This window comes from Balaenoptera borealis (assembly GCF_965194805.1).
Source record: "Balaenoptera borealis genome assembly, chromosome: 11".
NCBI classification, from domain to species: Eukaryota; Metazoa; Chordata; class Mammalia; order Artiodactyla; family Balaenopteridae; genus Balaenoptera; species Balaenoptera borealis.
In genome coordinates this window covers 106,826,483-106,848,911 of record NC_138868.1, presented here as the reverse complement: position 1 = coordinate 106,848,911, position 22,429 = coordinate 106,826,483, and the positions used below count along the sequence as shown (strand labels likewise).

The 22,429-nt window shown below is 44.9% G+C and overlaps 1 protein-coding gene across 3 annotated transcripts in view; it reads left to right on the top strand.

The window, feature by feature from the left end:
- Positions 1-22,429, top strand: part of ETS1 (ETS proto-oncogene 1, transcription factor) — a 128,918-nt gene that overhangs the window by 9,939 nt on the left and 96,550 nt on the right. For all 3 annotated transcript variants that reach the window (XM_082340959.1, XM_082340962.1, XM_082340958.1), the window contains exons 2-3: positions 3,905-3,987; positions 17,646-17,790. In XM_082340959.1, the coding sequence (XP_082197085.1) occupies positions 3,919-3,987; positions 17,646-17,790 (214 nt within the window). In that variant the 5' untranslated portion in view covers positions 3,905-3,918. The remainder of the gene's footprint in view (positions 1-3,904; positions 3,988-17,645; positions 17,791-22,429) is intronic.

Below are 22,429 nucleotides of genomic sequence, written 5' to 3'. Positions count from 1 at the left end.
AAGGGATCACGAAACAAACCTATTATTTCCAGTGAATCTCCATCCAGATCTGCCATCTATTCAGAGTCTCTGATTTGAGAATCGAATACATTTACTTCTGATCTATCTCTTACATTTTCAGTCTTGTGAGACCAGTTTATTTGTTCATTCATTCTTTCATTCATTCACTAATTAAAAAAAAAAAAAAGAATTCCATGATAACCCTCAGTCTGTCTTACATTCTGGAGAGACAAAGATGAAAAAGGCATAGTGTCTGCCTTCAAGTAGCTCTGAGTTTAGTGGGAGAGGCGGGTAGGAACAGGCATTTATAAAACAGTATGTTGTGCGCAGTGATGGAGACACATGTGGGGAACACAGAGAAGGGACAGCCAGCCCAGGCTGGGATGAACAGCAGTTCAAGAAGGATTTCCTGGTGGCTAAAACTTCTGAGATGAATCTAAAAGCTTCAGGAGAAGGGGTTAGTTAGTCTTGAGGAGCAGGAGGGTAGCAGGGCATTTCTCACAGAGGTGATCAGGGGAGAAGGGTAGGCACGTGAGAAATAGCACCAGGTGCCTAAGAAAACAACAGAGTTCCTAGTTAGAGGAGTGGAGAGGTCAGTGGGGTGGTGAGGAATGGACCTACAGTGCTCCCCTTGGGTCCTGGAGGCCAGGGAGGACCGCAGCTGGGAGCCCAGCTGCCTCTTAAGCACAGACTCACTGAGGACAACTTCACTCTGCTGCTCTAGCACTGCTGGTCCCATTCAAGGAAATGAACTCAGTTCTTCACGGCTCTCTGTTACCAAGGGTTCAAACCATTTCTGCATTCAGACAGGCCTCCGGATGCCGCTAGGCTGGGGAGTAAATCTGAACTCACACAGTTGTTTTGTGTTTAGGCATAATTGTTTATAATGCCAAGACAAAAAAGTCGGTCCAGCCGATGTCCAAATAGCTGTCATGTGGGAGGGAATTTTCCTCGGCCAACACGTCAAAAAACTTTTTTTTTTTTACCCAGTTTTTTCTGAAAGGGTTTACATCTACAGCAGCTGGTCTGTGTCACCATCTACAAGTGGAAACAGGCCGGGTTCTTTCTTTCTTTCTCCAGAAAATAATGAAGCGGTCATCCATTTCTGTCCCAGAGTTATTTCCTGAGATGAGAGCCCTTGAGTGCCCTGGCAACTCCCTCTTTCCTGCTTCCTCCATGGGCAAAGGACTTTTCCCCAAGGGGAGCGTCAGTCACAGCGCATGAAGCTTCGAGAATTCAGCCCAGCTCAGGATGGACCGTATGGGGGCCCACGGGGTTCCTCACTCACTCTATCCATCAGAAAGAGAAAACACATTTCCACTAAACCTTTTCCCCAGCTATGTGGAGAGTTGTTAGGAGGAGGTACGTTGCTCTTGGTGCCTTTGAGCTGGGCTTCAGGACAAGGCTGCTGATTCCAAAAGTGCTTTCTTTTACAAAGGTATAAGTCTAACAGGAATTCAGAAGGGTAAAGGTCTTCTGCTGCTCGTGAGAGTCTAGGGAGGGTCCATAGGGCCACGTGGTCACACCTCTCACTGTGCAATCTTCCGTGGTTTTGTGTTCCCCAGCCTTCGGCAAAATGGGCTGCTTAGTTTTTTCCATATTGTTGGTAAGCTCCTCATCACCTTGTATTTTAGTTCTGTGGTACCCCGTCTTCCGCACTGCCTGAAGATGGAGATCTGTCTTTCTCAGCTTTGTCCTGGGTCTGATAGAATGTAAGGTCCACGAGGTCCGGGGTCTTTGTTTACCTGTGTATCTCCAGCACCCAGAACAGTGCCTGGCACATAGCAGGCACAGGGTAGTTATTTACTGAATGATTAACAAGTTCCTGGCAAAGGAAGCCTTTGACGTGCCTGTTGAATAAATAATTGGGGTCTGTGATGACTCAGGGGACCCGGGGGGGGGCTTTTTTGGAGGAAATCGGAGGGCTGGATGGGTTGCACAAAGCAGCACTGCCACAGCTGGACATTTCCCAAAGGTTTAGGTTGCCCTGTGGGTCCCTGGAGGGATGAGCAACTTTTCCCTAAGGAATCAGATCTTGGTTGAGCCGTTCTCAGTATGACACAATCTATGTTGTCAACTTTTAAGTCTCATCTCTGAGTAGATCCAAAACTGTGAAGTGCAGGTGGATGGGTGAATGATGACTCATTAGGACTTCAAAATTTGAATTTAAGACGAAAAGCAGCAACGCTTCTGTACAATATATGGACGGTGTCCACACTGACCTGTCGTAGGCTTCTTCTTACTCCAGGCCCTCTACCCAGCGCAGGGTCTGATACTTGGTAGCTGCTCACTATTTTTAGAAAGAAGCACTGAAGAGGGGACCACGGCTCCAGATGGGAACAGTGTCCTTGGACTAGAGACTTTGATCTTTTTCTACTCTTCCGCTTTGCCACCTGGGAATTCTTCCTAAGGGCCATTTTTGGCAATCAAGTCCCTGAAAAACTAGAAAACAACATCTTGATGAACATAGGTACCCTTAGCTATTTTACTTTTTAAAAATTAATATTAATTTGACTGCTTCTACTTTGGGGAGAAAAGACATCATAAAAAGGTGACTTTTTAGTTAAAAACAATAAGCACAGCTCTGGGATAAGTTACGTCTTCAGAAGATTTTTAACTTACTTCTCAACTGTATGATATTAGTTGCTGTGTGATGGTAGCCCTTAGTCAGTATAACTTTGTAGTGCAGAACTTTAATTATGTTATTTATTTATTTTTGAAGTCTAGCTTTTTTTTTCTCCCTGGCCACGCCGCGTGGCATGTGGGATCTTAGTTCCCCAACCAGGGATCAAACCTGTGCCCACTGCAGCGGAAGCACGGAGTCTTAACCACTGGACCACCAGGGAAGTCCTTTAACTATGTTATTTAAATATATTTCATATGAAAGAAGATATATACGCTCATTGGCTGTCAAGCTGTATCAAGATGGTGAACAAAGTTGTAAATTGAACATAAGGCATATCGTATTCTTTATATTTCTTGAAATGGGGTCAATGGCTTTAATTATTCCCAAGAATAAAGGAAAAGGACAGACAAATACAAAGTGGAAAGTAGCTAAGTGGAAACTCAAATGTCACTCCCTAACAATAGGAATTTGGCCTCTGAATGACATACCTAGGAATTTAATCTTCTAAATCATTCAAGAAAGACATTTTTTTAGTGTGTAATATTGAACTTATGAAAGTGTGTGAGCTAGTGTACTTTAGAGAGCGTTTGGATCAACAGAAATGTTTGCTATTTAAACGATTTTCCTGATGACTGACAGCTAGCTGGAAAGTCCCTTCAGCTAGAACATTCCTCAAACGTGATGGTCATTCAGACTTTGAATGGAGATAGTAGCTCTCAACAAGACATTTAATTAGCCCTTCTCCTTTTTTCAAGATGGATAATGTTCACTCCCCTTTTCGGGTCTTCTCTCTGTTTATCTGTCTCAGGGTCCTGGTTGACATGCCTCCTCGATGGAGGTTTTCCATCCCTCTTTTCTCCAATCCTTTCTCTATTCTGTCCTTCATCAGTTGATAAATGCCACACTTCGTATGGAGGGCCAGACCCGGTTGGGGGTGGAGGGAGGGAGATATAGGAGTGGAAATATTTCTAAAAAAGACACACAAGACCCATTCCTGCCCAGAACCCCTCTAAAGGGTCTTTTTCTGGGCTCTGACTGCTTCCTGTCTGCAGCAGGCATCACCATCCAGGCTACCTTACAGTCAGGGCACTGGCTCTGTCTGGGGTCTGCCTTACTCTCTGTTGGCCACTTTGTTTTTCTACGTTTTAATTTCTTTCTCTGTAACACAAAGAAGTGAACGCCATGGTTCCTAAGGAGACCTGCTCCGAGCCCTCCTTTGCTTGCTGGTCCACGCATGTTCTGCACCCAGTGGCCCAGTGAATGCTTTTTCCCACACAGGTGCTGACGGCGTGATGAGCTACCTTGTGGAGTCTGCAGTGAGTGGCCCCGCCCCCTACTCAGCGGTGCGACCCGCAGCAGTGGTAAGTGGGCCCCTTTCCCTGCCCTCCCCCTGCCCACCGTGCCCTCCCCTCTCCTCCCTCGGTTCCTGCTTTCTGATCTCTCCTAGACAGAAGCAGCCGGGGACCCAACTCCACAGTTGGAATGAGCTCTGAGTTTTTTGGAGGGGCTACATTGTGAGATTATCTGTCTTTTTATCACCATATAAAGTAAAACATCCAAGACTGATGGATTTGCTGAGAAAGATTTTTGTGTTGCAGAGCATATGACTCAAACACGAGTAACGGTTAAAGCCAGGTGATTTTTCACAGCTCAGTTCATTTGGTGAAGATTTTTCGCACGTTGAGGTACCTTAGACCTATTCTTAGCATAATTGAACTTATTTTTCTCCTCATACATAAAAGCTAAAATATACAAGCTTTCTAATCACAGAATTTGAAACTGGAAATAAAATATGACAACAAATTAGTAGGAAATATTCCTGAGTCCTAGAATAAGAGGGGTAAAAGGAACTTTAAAATTGGACTAAAGGCTTTTGCTCTTAGGGAAGAAGCCTTTCACCCAAGCTATGTGCTGATCAGTAGAAATATTCAGCTAAATTTCTTATAAATTTACTGTGTGAGAGATCCCATAATGCTGTTATTCATCGATTCCAATGTTAAGTGAACTTTTAATATTAGCATTGAATCATTAACTATTGATTCTAAATTCTGTGTGTTTTTGTATAAAGATAGCCATCATAAATGTTGAACTTTTTTTTACTTAATCTGGAAATGGACAGATAAGTTTACTGTTAACTCTGCCAAATACGTTTATGGGTCTATATAGACGCCAGTCAACCAGAGCTCTTTTTTGACTGCAGGCTTTGTCCAGTCTGAGGTTCTGCAGAATTTTTAACTGGTACCCTTCAGTTTGCCATGACCTCTCACTGTAATTGTATATCAAAAGATCTGATGTGTTTGAAAATTATTTTCTGTAGCATTGAAAAAATAATTACTTAAAAAGGTATTTTATGTTCAAGGAATGATTAACACATCTTTCTTCACTGGCTGTTCTGTAATACATATTTCTTCTTTTTTAAGTGGCTTCTGTTTTCATATAAACGCCATTCACTATTAAAAAATTAGAATCAGGAAAACGTTTAGAGTACAATTTACTTCAGAAATATGTGTAAAACACACACACACACAAGTCCAGACCAAAATTTATTCCCTTCTGCTTAGAAATTGCCAAGAGGCTTGCTAAGGTCCATAGGGCTGGAGACATTGCCAGGGAAGGACTCCTTCTGCTTCTCACACAAAGGTTATCATCTAAGGTCAGCACAAATGACACTAAAGTTTTCTTAAAGGTGATTTTGTAGAGATTTGTTAAAGTAAACAAGGATATTGTGATTTCAGGGCAAAATGTGTCATTGACTTGGAAAGGTAGATTTAAAAGCCAGCCTATGCATATACCCTGAGAAAACCATAATTCAAAAAGAGTCATGTACCACAGTGTTCATTGCAGCTCTATTTACAATAGCCAGGACATGGAAGCAACCTAACTGTCCATCGACAGACGAATGGATAAAGAAGATGTGGCACATATATACCATGGAATATTACTCAGCCATGAAAAGAAACGAAACTTTTCGTTCGTACGAAGAGATAACTCTTCGTACAGAGTTATCTGTAGTGAGGTGGATGGACCTAGAGTCTGTCCTACAGAGTGAAGCCAGTCAGAAAGAGAAAAACAAATACCGTATGCTAACACATATATACGGAATCTAAAAACAATGATTCTGATGAACCTAGGGGCAGGACAGGAAAAAAAAAAAAAAAAACAAAGCCAGCCTATGTTAATTCTTTTTGCCTGTATTGTAATCCAATTAAACAAGTTTAATAACCTGTCAGAAAAAGCGATGCCATGCGAATTTGTATTTATTTTATTTTAGGCACTGAAATAAATTTTATTACAAGTATACACACTGCAGGTATAATATTAAGTTATCCTAGACAGGGCACCTGGAAATTGTATGAAATTTAGAAAAAAACCAAGAACAACTCTTAAGTGGTATTTTCAAGCGAAGACCCCAGCCCTGGCTGAATACCCTGGATATTTTTAAGGCCTTTTGAATGGTTTCCACTGGTTTCACAACAAAGAACCCATTTATCCCCATCCCCAGCAGCCATACCTGAAAAACGTTATCAGCACGTGGGATCGTTTTCACGCCCATATTTCAGAGTTGCTTGGGTGATAGCAGAAAGTGACATGGGAGAACTGCTATGTCATTGTTCTAGCACTTCCGCTCATAACTTCTCTCTGGACCTCAGTTTCTCCATCACTGGAACTGGTTAGGCAAACCATAGAACATGCAGAAGAGTCCTCTGACTTGTTCACCGACGTCCTTTTTAATTAAAAAAAAAATAGGCAAATAAAATTGATGAGTACAAGCTCAAGTTCAATGAGCCAGCTCCTACAGACAACCTCCATCCAACTTTAGGCTGGGCTGTAATAACAGTCAAAGAATTTCTACACTGTCTACAGAATATAACCTTGGGACATTGGCATATGAGAGAAACCAGCAAACCTCACACTCCCAATCCCAATCTAAGATTTCGCGGAGGAGTGAGTACAGCTTCATTGACTTTCCCAGACAAGAACTTTAACGTCCCAGGCACCTGAGTCTTCTCAGTTCTGTTGGAGCCTCATTGTCTGGAGCTCAACCAGTGGTGCTTAATCCGATCATTCAAGTCCTCCTGCCCGGCGCCCTGGTCTCTGAGTTAGTTGGCCTGGACCACCAAGAAGAGAAACTGTCCTAGGCATGGGAAGTTTGAGGGTGAAAGGAAAACCATAAGGACAGTGGGTTTTTAATCTGGGGGTGATTTTTTTAACATCTTTATTGGAGTATAATTGCTTTACAATCTGGGGGGTGATTTTGCCCCCAGGGGATATTTGGTGATATTTTTGGTTGTCAAAACTTGACGGGCGGGGGAGCTACTGGCATCCAGAGGGTAGAGGTCAGGGATGCAGTTAAGCTTCCTGCACTGCACAGTACAGTTCCCCATGGCAAAGAATGGTCCAGCCTCAAATGTCAGTAGCGCCGAGGTTGAGAAGCCCTGCCCTAGAATAGACGCAAGATCAGGTTTGAGGGTGGGGTGGTACTGTGTGTATTTACTCGTAGTTATTGCGTTAGAAAGGGAAATCTTAAAAAGAAAACAAAAAGTGAGACTATATCCATGTTACGAGGGGTTCTGCTAAGCAGGCTGCTTTAGTTGTCCAAGAAACAATCTTCTAAACTAGGACACGAATATTTTTTAGGCTCTGAAGTCTGCTAAATCTCAGATTCCTTATTTGTGTGTTAGAGGTAGCATTAGTGTGATTTGATCATTTGCTGTACCAGGGGAAGCCTTAAAATAATCACAGCGACAGTTGTAAAATTCATCCCATACTTCGGGTACTGGCCATTGTACACAGAACTCACAGTATCTGCCTCGGGACCCCTTTGTCAAAAGCAGGACACAAGTTCTCTCCCTCGTAAGGTCAGCCTCTTGGGAGACCTTCATGAAAGAAGTGATATCACAGCTGGGGTGGTAGGGAAATGACACTTCTGGAAGTTGTCTGGCCATTGTGTTGGAGGGGGTGACGTTTTCAGGTGCTTAATATGGGTTGTGTGTCAGGGACCCTTTCATCCAAGGGGAGGAAGCGTTCCTTCCTGTTATGCTGGCTCAGCGAGCCCGCCGTGCCCCCTGGAAGTCCCTCGAAGCCCTGGTCCTCTCCTGTGTCATCCTCCCCTTCATGCCGCTGAGTCCGCAGAGCTGGGGGAGGGCAGGCATGGGAGGATGGGTTGCCCCTAATTTTGACCAAACACGTCCTTGTCCTTGGCTACCTCACCAGCAAGGAGGATGCGGAGGAGGTCCTTGAGGATCGATGGCCCCTGAGCCATGTGAGCTTAGGAAGCACCTTGAACTGTTCAGAGGGAAGGAATAGACGACTGCCCACTCATCTGCTCTCAGCGCTCAGGCCTTTGGGAATACAGCGATATGCCGGGCAAGTAACTGTCCAGAGGGCCAGAGCACATGGAAGGCTCCGAGCCTTCCATCCTGGGCCAGGCAGCTGTGGGACGCAGCCCGGCCAAGTACCATGGAAGGCACTTAGGCTTTGGAGTCAGAAAGACCTGAGTTAAATTCTGGTCTGTTACTCCGCAGCCATGTGACCTTGGGCAGATTACTTCCTCTGAGCCTCAATGTCCTCATCTGCAAAATAAGCACAGAGTATAACTTACCATGTCAGGTCATTGTGATACCAGCCACAAATATGACCTCAGTTAATTCCCTTTCCCTGTGTTTAGCACCTCTTCTCTATTTTTTCTCTGGATTATTTGGTCATGTGAGATGGACACATAGAGGGAGGAGTGGAGATGATTCCACTGATTGTCCATACAAGGGTGTTTCCAGAACAAGATGGGGCTATGGGGGTCAAGATGGAGACATTCTTGTTGAGAAACCTCCTTGCTTCATCACTACCCTGCACTAGAAATAGCTCCCCTGCCACCAGATCAAAGTTCTCTTGTAATGGGCTGGTGGTTTACAACCCCATTGTGTAAACAGACCTGTTTCTCTTATCTTGAGTAATTGCAGTTTAATTGGGCTTCCTTGGGAAGCAATTCCCTTCTTAGCCAGTGCTGTTCGCACTCTTCACCTCCACCCCACATGCCTTAGGATGTGTTCACAGGGGTGTCTGTGCAGTCCCTGTACTTCTTGGGAGTTTGGGAAGGGCTGGTGCTTGTTTCTATGAAGCTTAGCACACATGCCTTTTCCTTCTCTCTGGGAATCCTGGAGAGCAGTGGATAAAGTATTCCAGATTAGAGAAATGAGAATACAGAAAAAGAAATTTAGAATGTAAATGGAAACTGGAAAAGAAAATTTTTTCTTGTCCCTTGGGGTGGTGATGGCTTTACCTCTGGAGAGGTTGCTGGAACATTATGTTTAAGAAATGATCTGTAACCATAACTCTTAGTGGTAGTCAGAAAAAGTGAAGGAAAAAAGATGTTGTGTATTTTTCCATCATCTTAGAAAGTGGGGATTTTCTAAGATACTGGGTTCAGTTAGCACAAACTGGAGAATTTTAGAGCCAGAATATAACCTAGAGGCCATCTCCCAATATTAGGAAATTCAGGTCCTGAGAGGTTAAATTAAGTTGCCCGAGCTTAGAAGTATGATCTGGAGTATGGTCCAGATCTCCCGGCTCCTGGCTTAGGACACTCCTTACCATCAAATGCAGCTTGATCATTCTTAAGAAATGTGGGGATGGATAAGAATTTATGACAATTCATGGATTCATACACTTTATTCATGCTGAGTTGAATTTAGGACAAAAAACCCCCAGAACTCCATTTTGTAGAGCGTTGAGCAAATCGGAATCCCTGCCCAGTTTTTCCACCATGGGAGGTTCTCCCAGTGTCCTATCAGAGGCTCTGAGTCAGCTTCACTCTCCGTCTCCACACTTGGGATGGATGCCTGAGGCTGGGACCCCATGGGGTCACTGGGAGTCTGAAGGCTTCCCGCTAAGCGAGTGGAAGCTGATGTGTGACACGCATCTCACCCCATATCTCTCAGCGAGAGAATGTCAAGTCCAGGCGCCCAGGACTGGGGCAGGTCCCACCGAGAAGTGTCTTGAGTGGAGGGGACTGTGGTCTCAGGCTGGCGTGAGAAGCTGCAGCATCGGTCACTGCCCCCCTCCCCTGCCTTGGTCTGCAGCCCCAGGCCTGGGGGCGTCTCAGGGTGGCCTCAGCTGTGGTCCACATGGCCCGTGGGGAGGCCAAGCACAGCTTTTCATGGAGAGCAGAATCCACTATTCCCACCTCTGCTCTCTCTGTGCTTCAGATTCTTTTCTGTCTCAGAAACCTACACCGGTCCGGCCTGCCCTTACGCCAGGGCCCAAGCCCATCACTCTTATTGTTTTAAAAAGAATTTCCTGGCCTTGAGTCTAAAATTAAATCGCCCTTTGAGGGTTTCCTATTTTGTCTGTTCCTGCCTCTCCTGCGGCTGCACCACCCTCGCCCCCTCCCCCTTGGTGGGAGAGCTGAGGGTTGTTTCCGTGTCGCCTCTTTCCTTTTTCTCGAGGGAGCAAGATGCATGTGCCCCCCTGGAGCAGAGGTGCCCCAGGTGCAGTTTGCCCCAGACTCCTCCCCCGCAGCGATGCCAAAAGCGCTTCTCCGTGAATGTAAAGAGGTGCTGGCTGGTCTAGCCCCTTCTGAGGATGAGGAAGCCCAGACTCGATGACAGGTCTGCAGAGTTGGTCCAGCCAGCCTGGAAGGGCAACTGCCTGCAACGAGGTGAAAGGATTTAAGATGAGAAACTCCCCATTTACTGCACAGACTTGCACCTAGCATGCGAGAGCCCCCGGATAGTTCAGCAGCTAGGCAGGCACTTCCTAACTTCACTTTCTCTACTGAAAAATGGGAAAGGTGGTGGCAGAACGGCATGGGAGCACATTTCAGGGAAGAATGAAGGCAAACAACATGGAGGCGTTAATACCTTTCAAGGGGACATTGTATGACATGAATCTAAATGATGACAACTTCTGGTTCTCTAGGCTTTTTTTTCCACCCTGGGGTGGTTTTTTTTTTTTATCAAATGAAGGTTGTCAGTTACAAGGTCAGGAGAAAGAATGTGGACGGGTCAGCAAAAAGGAGACTTGCAGTTGGAAAGGAACTTGGTGATCATCGGGGCCAACGTCCTCAGGAAGCAAAGGTTTAAGGAGGTTAAGAGACGGGCTGGAGGCTACGCGGCTCCTTAGGGGCAGAGCAGGACTCAAACGCAGGCTTCCTGATTTCCAGTCTCCTGTCTTCCTACTGGAGTGTGTGAACATGTGTGCCAGGCCTAGAATGATACAGTTATCCCCGTGGATGGCACACCCCTGTGCTCACCCAGCCAGGGTTAACGCAGCTTTGCGTCTGGGCACGTATATTTTTGTAAGCACAGCAGCATGTAGAAATATTTATGTGTCTTACATGTTTATGGCCCGGTACTAAGGCTAAACCCTAAAATTCTGAAGTCGGTTAAAGAAAAGACAGATGTACTCGCACAGAGTTTGTGCTCTGAGTAACACATGCACGAGAAGGGTCAGGAAGGGTTTGAGGGGCAAATACCTGGACGTTGAAGGCTCTTTGGCTCAAGACAGAAACGAACGCGTACAGAAACGCCGCCGCCATTAGTTTGCGATTTAGTGTTGAAAAACGACTCCCCTGTTCCCTCTTTTCCAATTGCGGGGGTCTTCGGAGGGGGCAGAGGGGAGGAAGGCTCTGAGCAGAAGCAATGCTGTGAGGTTTGGCAGGGCTGGGGGGTGGGTGAAGAGCGGCCACAGGGAGGGAGCCGCGTGGGTGGGGAGGGGAGACGGAGGTCCCCGGTGGAAGCATCGGAGAGGGGAACCGGCGGGACAGGGGAACAAGGGGGACGTAATACCGTAGATGAAGCCCTGACTGCAGCAGGGGGGACAGTGGTCGGCTGTGGTGGTGACGTCACAGCTGGCTCACCTTGGAGCAGAGACAAGTGTGTGTCCCTCGTCCTAGTAGTTTCCAGACTTCAGGGCTTTATGCTGTTTCTTTCCAGGATCGGAAAGGCAAAGCATTTAGGCTGCAGGCTCGAGTCCTCTGACGCCTCTAAGAGGACAAGGACAGCAGTGCTGCCCCCTGGAGATGGGGGGGGGGGCTCATCACAGCGTGTGACACAGCAGGGCAGGAGTGCGTGCTCTCCTGAGACACCCAGGGGACCCAGGCCCTCCGGGGCTGCGTGGATACCACCCTCTCCTTAGCAGCCGCTTGCTAACCCACACGGTTCTGAAGCTCTGCCCTTGGTGTCTCCCGCACCGAACACTTTTGTGTTTTTCCTCCTGTGTCTTTAACTGGCCCTTCTTTGTTGTTTCTCCCTCACTTTTCCTCCCAACGACAGGCAACTTTATAGATCCATTTTTTCAAAAGTGAAATATAATTGACTTAATATTATATTAATTTCAAGTGAACATAGTGGTTCAATATTTTCATACATTACAAAAAGGTCACCACGATGAGTCTAGTAACTGTCTGTCCCCATACAAACTTATTACAATATTACTGACTACATTCCCTAAGCTGTACACTGTGGTCTCATGACTTACTTATCTGATAACTGCTCTGAATCCCCTTCACTTATTTCACTCATCCCTCCACCCCACCTCCTCTCTGGCCACCATCAGTTTGTTTCCTGCATCTGTGAGTCTGTTTGTGTTTTGTTATTGTTCATTTGTTTTGTTTTTTGGATTCCACATGTAAGTGGAATCATACAGTATTTGTCTTTCTCTGTGTGACTTATTTCACTCAGCATAATACCCTCTAGGCCCATTCACATTGTTGCAAATGGCAAGATTCTATTCTTTTTCTTGGCTGAGTAGTATTCCTCTGCGCGTGCGCGCGCGCGTGTGTGTGTGTGTATCTCTCATCTTTATCTATTCTTCCATCAGTGCACAGTTAGGTTGCTTCTATATCTTGGTAATTGTAAATAATGCTGCAGTAAACATTGGGGTGCACATATCTTTTCAAATTAGTGTTTTTGTTTTCTTTGGATAAATACCCAGAAATGCAATTGCTGGATGGTGTGGTAGAGCCGTTTCTGATCCTTTCTCTTTTCTTTTTAACTGCCATTTTCCCTGACTCTATACTTTAACTAGATCCTTTACGCTCCTAGATCTAACTGTATCCTTTCCTGTCTTCTCCTGTCATGCTGCCACCTTAGGGACCTCTCCGCCAAATTGCTCTGCCATCTCTCCATCTGAACACAACCTAAAGTGAAATATTCTTCCAACCTCCTTACTTATGTACTTAAACTCACCATTTCCACTATTATAAAAGCAAGCAGTCTAAGCATGGTCTTGGATCCCCCCTTGCCTTCATCTCCTATGAGTCATAAAATCATGTTGACTCTTCCTTTGAAACGTATCTTACACTTCTTGTTTCCTCTTCACCTCTACATTCATGACCTTAATCCGACTCTTCGTAACTGGCTACCGCTCAGCACCGGAACTGAGGGGAAGCATTCAAATGGGGGCAAAGCTGAAGCGCGGCCCCCAAATGCAGTACTCAAGCTACGTAAATCTTAATGCAATAACTTTGACAATCAAAATGAATGCAAAAATTATTAAAAGAACTAAAAAATTTAAATACAGTGAGGGGGACTTCCCTGGTGGCACAGTGGTTAAGAATCCGCCTGCCAACACAGGGGACAGGGGTTCAATCCCTGGTCTGGGAGGATCCCACATGCCGCGGAGCAACTAAGCCCGTGCGCCACAACTACTGAGCCTGCGCTCTAGAGCCCGCAAGCCACAACTACTGAGCCCATGTGCCACAACTACTAAAGCCCGCGTGCCTAGAGCCCATGCTCTGAAACAAGAGAAGCCACCGCAGTGAGAAGCCCGTGCACCACCACGAAGAGTAGCCCCTGCTCACTGCAACTAGAGAAAGCCCGCGCGCAGCAACGAAGACCCAATGCAGCCAAAAATAAATTAATTTCAAAAATAAATTAATATAAGTAAATAAATAAATACAGTTAGGATCAGTAGTACTGATTTTTCCGTTTGTGCCCCCGGCTCTGACATGGCTCTGCAGGGCACCACGGCTGCCTTGTCGGCCTCCTCACCGGCTCCTGCTCAGTCCATCCTACTTAGCACTATCAAGTGGGTCCTTCTAGGACATCTTGAGTCACCATGTCACTCTCTTACTAGCTTTAATACAACCTCTAATGCCTTTCTCCTGCAGCCAAATTCTGGTCTGGTGTTTCTGGCTCTCAACACTGTCCCTCCAGCTCTCATTCTTGCTAATTGCTCTCCTTTGCAGGCGTTCTCATTGCCAAGAGCACACTTTCCCCTCATGCTTGTCACTACCAAACAGCAGTCTTTATCTCTCTATATCCCCAAGCCGAGTCTTTCTGATCCTTTCTTACATCGCCATCTACGTTCCTTGGCACCTTTAGATGTGTCATCTTCTTTTGTTCTGTAGACCTTCACCGAATGTTCTAGGCTAAATCTGACTTGACCTTTCGGTTATTACCTTAATCTGCTTCCTCTAGGAAGTCTTACCTGCTGTCACTCTCCTCCCCCTACACATCGGTACTTAACCCTGTCACATCTCCTTGCTGTAATTTCCTGTTTACTGGTCTGCGCACTGCTGAGGGTAAAGTTCGTATTTTGCTCATACTGTATTCTTAGCATCTAACACAATAGTTGGCACAGACTAGTTGTGTGATACAGATTTGTTCACAAGTGTCCATTATCATAATCCATCTAGTACTCATCATGAGATGGCAGCCTCCCTGCTTGAGCAATCCGAGCCACACAAGGTTCACGTTGCACAGATACAGGAAAAGACAATCTGAAATCAGGTAGACCTCGACTAGAATTCTATCCCCATTATTTTACTAGCTGTGTGGTCTTTGGAAATTTACTTGCCCTCTGAAAGCCTCAATTTGTTCTTCTGTAAAATGAAGATAAGAATACCAATCTTGCACAGCTATGGTGAGGATTAAACGTGACCGTCTCTCCATCATGCTTAGATCACTGATGGGCACGGGGTGGTGTGCGACGTACGTTAGTTCCTTTTAATAATCCCCTGTGGGATGAATGAGTGAGGACCCATCAGATGGGTTTCCTAAACTGTGATGGGGGCTGGGAGGGTTGCTTACATCTCCTGAACTCACCCCCATTCACCAGCAGCCAGGAAAGGAAAATGTTGACTTGAACTCGTTTTGGGTGGTGCCCTTTTCAAGCATGGAGGTGGGGGCTTTGCTTCCCAGATTTCTCACTTGTTAATAAGCAGCTTCTTTCTCCTCAACTGAGAAGGTTTCATAATGAATTGGAACTGGCTCTGTGGTTCTCTTGAGTAAAAATGTCATTTTCATACTCTGTGAAATAGGTATTCAGTCAGTTTGTGAAATGTCTAATAAACAGGCAGGTGTCTAGGTGACAAGGGTCATGATGCTCCCAGGAGCATCTGTGAGCAAAGATGTTCGTGGTTCATGCTAGGCTCGGTGCATTATCTCCTTCTCATTCTTAAAAATAGGTTCCCCTGGCACCACTGAGGACAGCTAAGGAGGAAATATGTCTTAAAAATAGACTTCTTTGTATAAAATAATAAGTGAACCCTCCCTGACAACGAAGAACCTGCTGTGGGAGCAGGAGAGACTCCACGAAAAATGCCAATCACGAAACTCAAGGAGATGCTACACATGGTCGTCGGTCAAAGCTGTGGGCTGACTCGCTGTATAGTCACGTGGTCATCGCCCGGGTCTGGAACCTCATTGTTTTATCCCTAACCCACCACTTACTCCCACCCTCTATCTCCCCTCTACGACGCGCTCAGATCATTTTCCTTCAACACCTCTTTGCGAATCATGCCTCACCTTCAGTGGCCTTTCCTTAGCAGAGAAAGCCTCAACTTTTTCACCTGAATTCAAGTTCTCCTCTTGTTCCCACCATCCTAGCAGGGCCTGCGCCAAACCACCCACCACCTGTCTACAAGGATCCTACTGGTACCACCTACTGCCTTCTTACAAGGACCTTGTGGTTTAGGCATACCATGCACACACTGCTCCCAAAGAAGACGGGGCCAGGTCACTTAAGAGTGCTCCTTTATGCCATTTACATACAGAATTTCCTCGCCCGAGACCCTATTCCTACAACTCTGATACTTGACATTGAATTTTGAGAAAGACTCTATAGAAATATGAAAAAAGGGGGATAGACATTGAGAGCACACAGCTCATCTAGGAAATGTGCTTGAAATTGATTCTGTTGCAAAGGATTGTTGGGGATCCACAAAGGAAATCTTAACGTAGTTGCTTCAGGAGCTTACAATATTAAAATACAATGTCAGCAATATGGTTTTATGCCAGAATTAAGGAAACGTTTTCTGACCGAAGCTCAGCTGAGCGTTCTTTGTGATGATTTCCCTAAATCTCGGTCCCAAACGCAAATGGCAGGACTGCCATTGCTCTGTTTGTATTCCTGTGGCTCTCACCAGGGCCTCCTGGTAGCGGAAGCCAAGGACATTAGCCTTTGATAGACAACAACTCAGTGTGACTCCGTTCAGCCCCCAGGGTCTTATTCCATTCTCAGCACCTTTAACCCACCTGGAAGAGGAACAGCCCCGAAGTAAACTTCATCCAGCCCTAGTCTGAATGACTTTATGAATATTATGAAAAATATCAAGTAAATTAATGTGCACAAAACCTCCTTTTACATTTTGGTCTTGATTGCCATTTTTCTCTGTGCCAGTATACCCTCTTATGTTATTTTTACTGAGCTTAAGCGAATGGATGATTGCAAAATGGGGAAGAGAGTGTAGACAGTGAATGATTGAATCTAATGTAATGGGGCTTCCGCTCAAGGGGAGAGAGGATGTAAGAGGTGCTCCAGTTAGTGGCTCTGACTGTGGGTTAGCAAGCTACTCTTCAGGGATGAGAATTCCACCCGAGGGGTTACATTTATTAATTAGCACCTTAACGTTGATAGTTTTAATCACATCAGATTCTAGCAAAGTTCCGTTTTCTTAACTGCGGTTTTTATGGAGGTGGAGGGGCCAAACAGAAGAGAGAAAGAATAAAAAAGAAGAAAAGAAAGTTGAGGGTGGGCCAGCGTAGACTAGACTCCTATTCTTAGGAAATCTTCTTTCCATGAATTTGCTCCTTCTTTTGTGTCTTAATTGTTAACCTTCTTGCCTAATCCCAGGAATGTTAAGGGTCTCATATTAACACCTACTTTATATTAGGCTCCATGTACACTCCTTGTTACATGCATTTCATATAGTAATACATAATTTTATGACATGCATTTCATATTTTGTTTTGCTTTATGTATTATTTTCTTACACATATTATTTCATTCAATCCTCCTACCTTATGGGGTAGGTATTATTATTCCCATCTTATAATTGAGTAAACTGAGGTTTAGATAAAGGAACAGGCCCAGGCCCCCCATCAGTAAGTGATGGAGTCAGGATTTGAATCCATGTATATGTGGCTTCAAAGAATAGGGTCTTAAACACTTCAAATCATGGTCTCCCACATAGTATATTTGTCCTCCTTAGAGAGTACTGGGTGGAGAGTATATTTTGTGGACTCTATAAAACTGCTAAGAGAGTTGCACAAGTACCCAAATGTTGGGAAAAACTGAGAATTCCAGTCTACCAATCAATATCGTTAAAACCTATGCACATTGATTAAATGAAAAAAGAGTGATTTGTATCATTTAGGTCCATTTTTTGTTTTTCCTTTGGCATTTGTCACCTATTGGTTCTGTGATAATGGAAAGTCTTGTAAGAATATCCTTTCATGGTGTTTTTATAGAGTGAGGTTACATAAAAAAAACAAACAAACCAGGATTGTGTAAAGATGACCAAGATTCTGCCTTGCTATTAACCATGGGTCCTTATTTGAAAATTAAAAAAATTCTTCAAATGCTTGGGGAAATGGATGAAAATAAATGTATACATAGTCTAAGTCAGAAACCCTTCCCATTCCCTGTATCTTTTTTTTTTTTTTTTTGGATGGGGACTGGTGATCAATAGTTGGTTCTATTCTGTTATCATCTGTGGATGATTCCTACTTATGGGTGATATGAAGTTGCTCTTCCATTAGGGAATCTTAATATATTTCCTTTTTTTTCCTGGTCACAGAGGCAGGGACCTCTCAGCTCTTACGAAGATCCTCGAATGGCCTGTGGTTTCCAGTCTGCTTATCACCCGCCAAGAGCTTGCTACCCCTTCTGGGATGAGATGGCCACTCAGGAAGTGCCCACTGGTCTTGAACACTGCGGCTCAGGTAGGAACATAAACAGAGGCTGAGACTGAGGATGGAGTTGAAGGACAATGGCAATTGGATGAGGGCTGCATCCTGCATCCTCTGCCGTCACAGCTGCCCTGGCTCGCGTGGGTACCGGATGCTATTGTTCTATGGAAAGTCCCAGGACTTTTCAGTCCCTTTGAGTGACTTTATTCTCCAGTGACAGGAAGACTAAACTCTAGGAATGGGCCCACGCGAGGCTGCTTTAGGTCTTCGTTTTGTAAATAGTTCTCTCCACTGTGCCTGTCCCGAGCCTTACCCACTTCAGCCTGGCTGTTGACAAAGGACCTAGAAGGTTTGCAGTCATGAAGTGTGACAGATAGACAGAGGGTATGTGAGCTAGTCAGCCTTCTTACAGGACGTACTTTCTTCCATTCGTCTTCTCTTTCCGTCATCCTCTCCCGCTCTGCCCAGGCCCGCCTGCATCTGTCTTCTTTCCCCTCGTCCCCTTTCTCTCTCTTCAACCCTTCCTCACAGAAGCTCCTCTCAGAATTCCCTTCACTCCTGACCTGCTGGTCATGGTGCTGCCCTCTGGTGAACAGAAGCCACTCTCCCAAGGACTGGAGAAGTTCAGAGTCTTTACTCGCATTCTATTTTGCCAGAGTCACTGTGTTTCTCACAAATTCCATTAGCCCTTGCTTACCTGCCAGCTTTTTTTTTTTTTGGTTTATTTTTAATACAAAATGTAAAACATAAATTTAGGGCTTCTGAAATGATTGATTCTGACATTAAGTTCAATGTTTCATGAGATCAGGGTATGATAATATATCCAAATACCAAAAAGCCAGTGTTTTCTCCCAGGATGAATTCTTAGCATAAGAAATTTCATAACTCTTACAGATTGAAAACATGTAATTCTGATGAAGTACATAGGGGAAAAGCCACTGGAAACTAACTTAAATGCAATCTTTTTTGTTCAGTATCTCTTTACCCTATAAAACTATATGGTAAGCTTCTTTTATAATAGTGGAGAAATAAAGAAAATGTTTGCTCTGTTGTCCATGCTGTATATTTCACTGAAAATAGACAGACACAGAGTGAGATGCTGTAGCGCTTGGTGGAGGTTGAGAAGGATGGGAGTCTGCTTCTCCGGGGCAGAATGAAATCGACTCCTGTGTTCCATATTGTCTTGACTCAATAGCCCTTGATCTTGGAGGTATTCTTTGGTACTATCTTGGATCTCAGACAGGGTAACATTTATGCTGCCACTTTCTGCCTGGCATCTCAGTTCCCCCAAGCATAAACACAAAGGTCTCGGCTATCTGCCCATTTCATGAGGTGGCAGAGAGGATTTTGTAGCTGTTCACAGGTTAGACTTAAGGACTTAAAATTTTAACAGATGAAAAAGCTGAGCCTTTAAAATTCTAAACAAAATATAGATTTTGTTTGTATAAGCATGAATCCTATTCATGCCACTAGGCTTTTTTTTTAAATCAATAATTATCTTCTTTTCTTTTATTTATTTTTTAACATCTTTATTGGAGTGCAATTGCTTTACAATTGTGTGTTAGTTGCTGCTTTATAACAAAGTGAATCAGCCATACATATACACATATCCCCATATCTCCTCCCTCTTGCGTCTCCCTCCCTCCCTCCCTATCCCACCCCTCTAGGTGGTCACAAAGCACCGAGCTGATCTCCCTGTGCTATGCGGCTGCTTCCCACTAGCTATCTATTTTACATTTGGTAGTGTATATATGTCCATGACACTCCCTCACTTCATCCCAGCGTACCCTTCCCCCTCGCCGTGTCCTCAAGTCCATTCTCTACGTCTGAGTCTTTATTCCTTTCCTGCCCCTTGGTTCTTCGGAACCAATTTTTTTTTTTTTTAGATTCCAAATATATGTGTTAGCATACGGTATTTATTTTTCTCTTTCTGACTTACTTCACTCTGTATGACAGACTCTAGGTCCATCCACCTCACTACAGATAACTCAATTTCATTTCTTTTTATGGCTGAGCAATATTCCATTGTATATATGTGCCACATCTTCTTTATCCATTCATCTGTCGATGGACACCTAGGTTGCTTCCATGTCCTGGCTGTTGTAAATAGAGCTGCAGTGAACATTGTGGTACATGACTCTTTTTGAATTATGGTTTTCTCAGGGTATATGCCCAGTAGTGGGATTGCTGGGTCGTATGGTAGTTCTATTTTTAGTTTTTTAAGGAACCTCCATACTGTTCTCCATAGTGGCTGTATCAATTTACATTCCCACCAACAGTGCAAGAGGGTTCCCTTTTCTCCACACCCTCTCCAGCATCTACTGTTTGTAGATTTTTTGATGATGGCCATTCTGACTGGTGTGAGGTGATACCTCATTGTAGTTTTGGTTTGCATTTCTCTAATGATTAGTGATGTTGAGCATTCTTTCATGTGTTTGTTGGCAATCTGTATATCTTCTTTGGAGAAGTGTCTATTTAGGTCCTTTGCCCATTTTTGGATTGGGTTGTTTGTTTTTTTGATATTGAGCTCATGCCACTAGGCTTTGAAGTCTTGTATCTCCCAGTGCAACAGAGATTAGAGCTCCCTTGCCTTAACGCTTTCAGCTCTGGTTGGTGCTTCTATAGCTACCAGTTTACATCTTACTGCATCTTATTAATACATGTCATTAGTAGCTGAGGTCATCTCCACACTCACCCATAGCCTCAGGATCAGAATGTCTCATTTTCATAGCAAAAAGTCTTGGCTCCTCTCTTTTTTAGCTAAGAAGTATTGATACATAAATTCCCAAGTGAAGATGATTTTTCATTCTCCACCTTGTCAAGGTTCTCAGAGGTAAAAGAGTTTTTATTTCAGGGCCAATGAGACACAGTGTCTGTAAAGAATTTTAAGAACCTCAGGAGGAAGCTGCTTTAAAATGCAAGGACTGATAGTAGTGTAATAGAGTCTACTTTCCACAGTTTACTTGTTCAAGAAGGAGGAAGCCGGGGTGACCCAGACTGATGGTCCTTGGGTAGGATGGCAAGACGAGGGCACATAATAACCAGTCCTAAAATGACCTGGGTTGCCACCAACTGCAGCTTAGAAATGCTAGCAAGCTTCCATGTGGGAGTGGTGCTTTGGTGGCAAACGTGATGTCTGTAGTTCTCTCTGTCCTAGGCTTCTTCTGATGGAAATATCTCGCAAGAACCTTTAGCTTTCCCAGCCCCTCCTTTGCCTTTTGAGCTGTCCAGACGAAGGGGTTGCAATGATTATTTCTGGGCTGTGGTCCAGCCCTCCTCAGTGATGGGTGTCCTTTGGAAGGAGATCTTGGGGTTACAGAGAAGGAAGATGAAGACATAGACCAATCGATGATTTCTCCAGCTGCAGCGCATTTCCTTGGAGATGTGTTGAGTAAGAAGAAAAGAGAGAGAAAAAATACTCTCCAGTTTTGTCATCTTCTTTTATCCTATTTATAACTTCAGTTTCCTTCCTGTCCTCCTGGCCACCCCCAGCCCTGCTTCCATCTCACGTCTGTGCTCTCAGAAGGGATGAAGGCACTTCTTTTGTAAGGACTACACATCTGTCAGTGCCTTTAATGCCCGACAGGAGGGGCCATCGAGGATTAGGCTCCTTCCTCTGAATGTTGTTCCTGTTCCCGAAGGGACTGAGGCTGAGAGGGGGGAGAGGCGTGGAGGGAGGGAGGGAGGGGGGAGAGAGAATAAAGCTGAGAGAGAACGTGAGTGGGGAAGAGGTTACCAGGCGAGTGGGACAGAATACTCAGTAATCGAGACTAGTCGATAATCGGTTGGCCAGAATAGCTGGTTCTGAGGAAGCAAGAAATGGTGTGTGGAAATGGACAGAAAAGAAACAGTGGGCATTAGTAGAGAGATGGAGGATACAAGGAAGATAGACTGAAAGATGAATGGGAAGGGGAAAGAAGGGGAGGGGAAGACAACATGAAAGAGAAAAAGAGATGAATCTGAGGACATTAACTCCACAGCTAAAAAAGGAAGCCGCATTTGCATGCAATTGCCTGTGCAGCTGTACATTTCTTCATGACAATCTTGTAGTCATCATTTTCTTTCATTTCTACCTCCTCCGGCTCGCCTCTTCCCCCTCCCCCGGATCAGCCCGGAGCCATTAGCGAGAGCCAATGGGGACGGAGAGTGGGGTTCTGCATGAATGAATGGGCTCTTTCTGTCTAAGCCTCTCCTCATCCCTCTGTCGGGGAGACTCGTGAATCAATGGAGCCCCTTACACGAGACACGGCTGAAATGCGTGTTGCTGGGTACAGTCTGACTAGAGTGGAGTCCACTGGCCCTGCCTCCCCTCTGTTCCCTTCCTCTGTTTTGTCCCCCAACCTCAGCCCTTTCTCTCAATCATCATAGCAAGAAGCGTTGTATTAAAATGTCAGTCTCTTGTTCCTCATCTCCAGGAGCTCACCAGAATCTCACTACCATTAACTGTCATGACTAGTTCTTATCCACGGCCCCACGGAAGGGATGGTGTAGATGGCAAACTATTTTCAGACAGAGGCAGTGAGCTCAGAGTGGTGCCCAGACCCAGCTGGAGTCACGCAATGCCTGCTTTCCACAGGGAACCAGAAGAGCGACATCAGAGACCCAACTGAGCACCCGGCCACACGACCGCGGTCCATCCCGTCCACTGACAGCTGTCCGTATTTGACTTTGA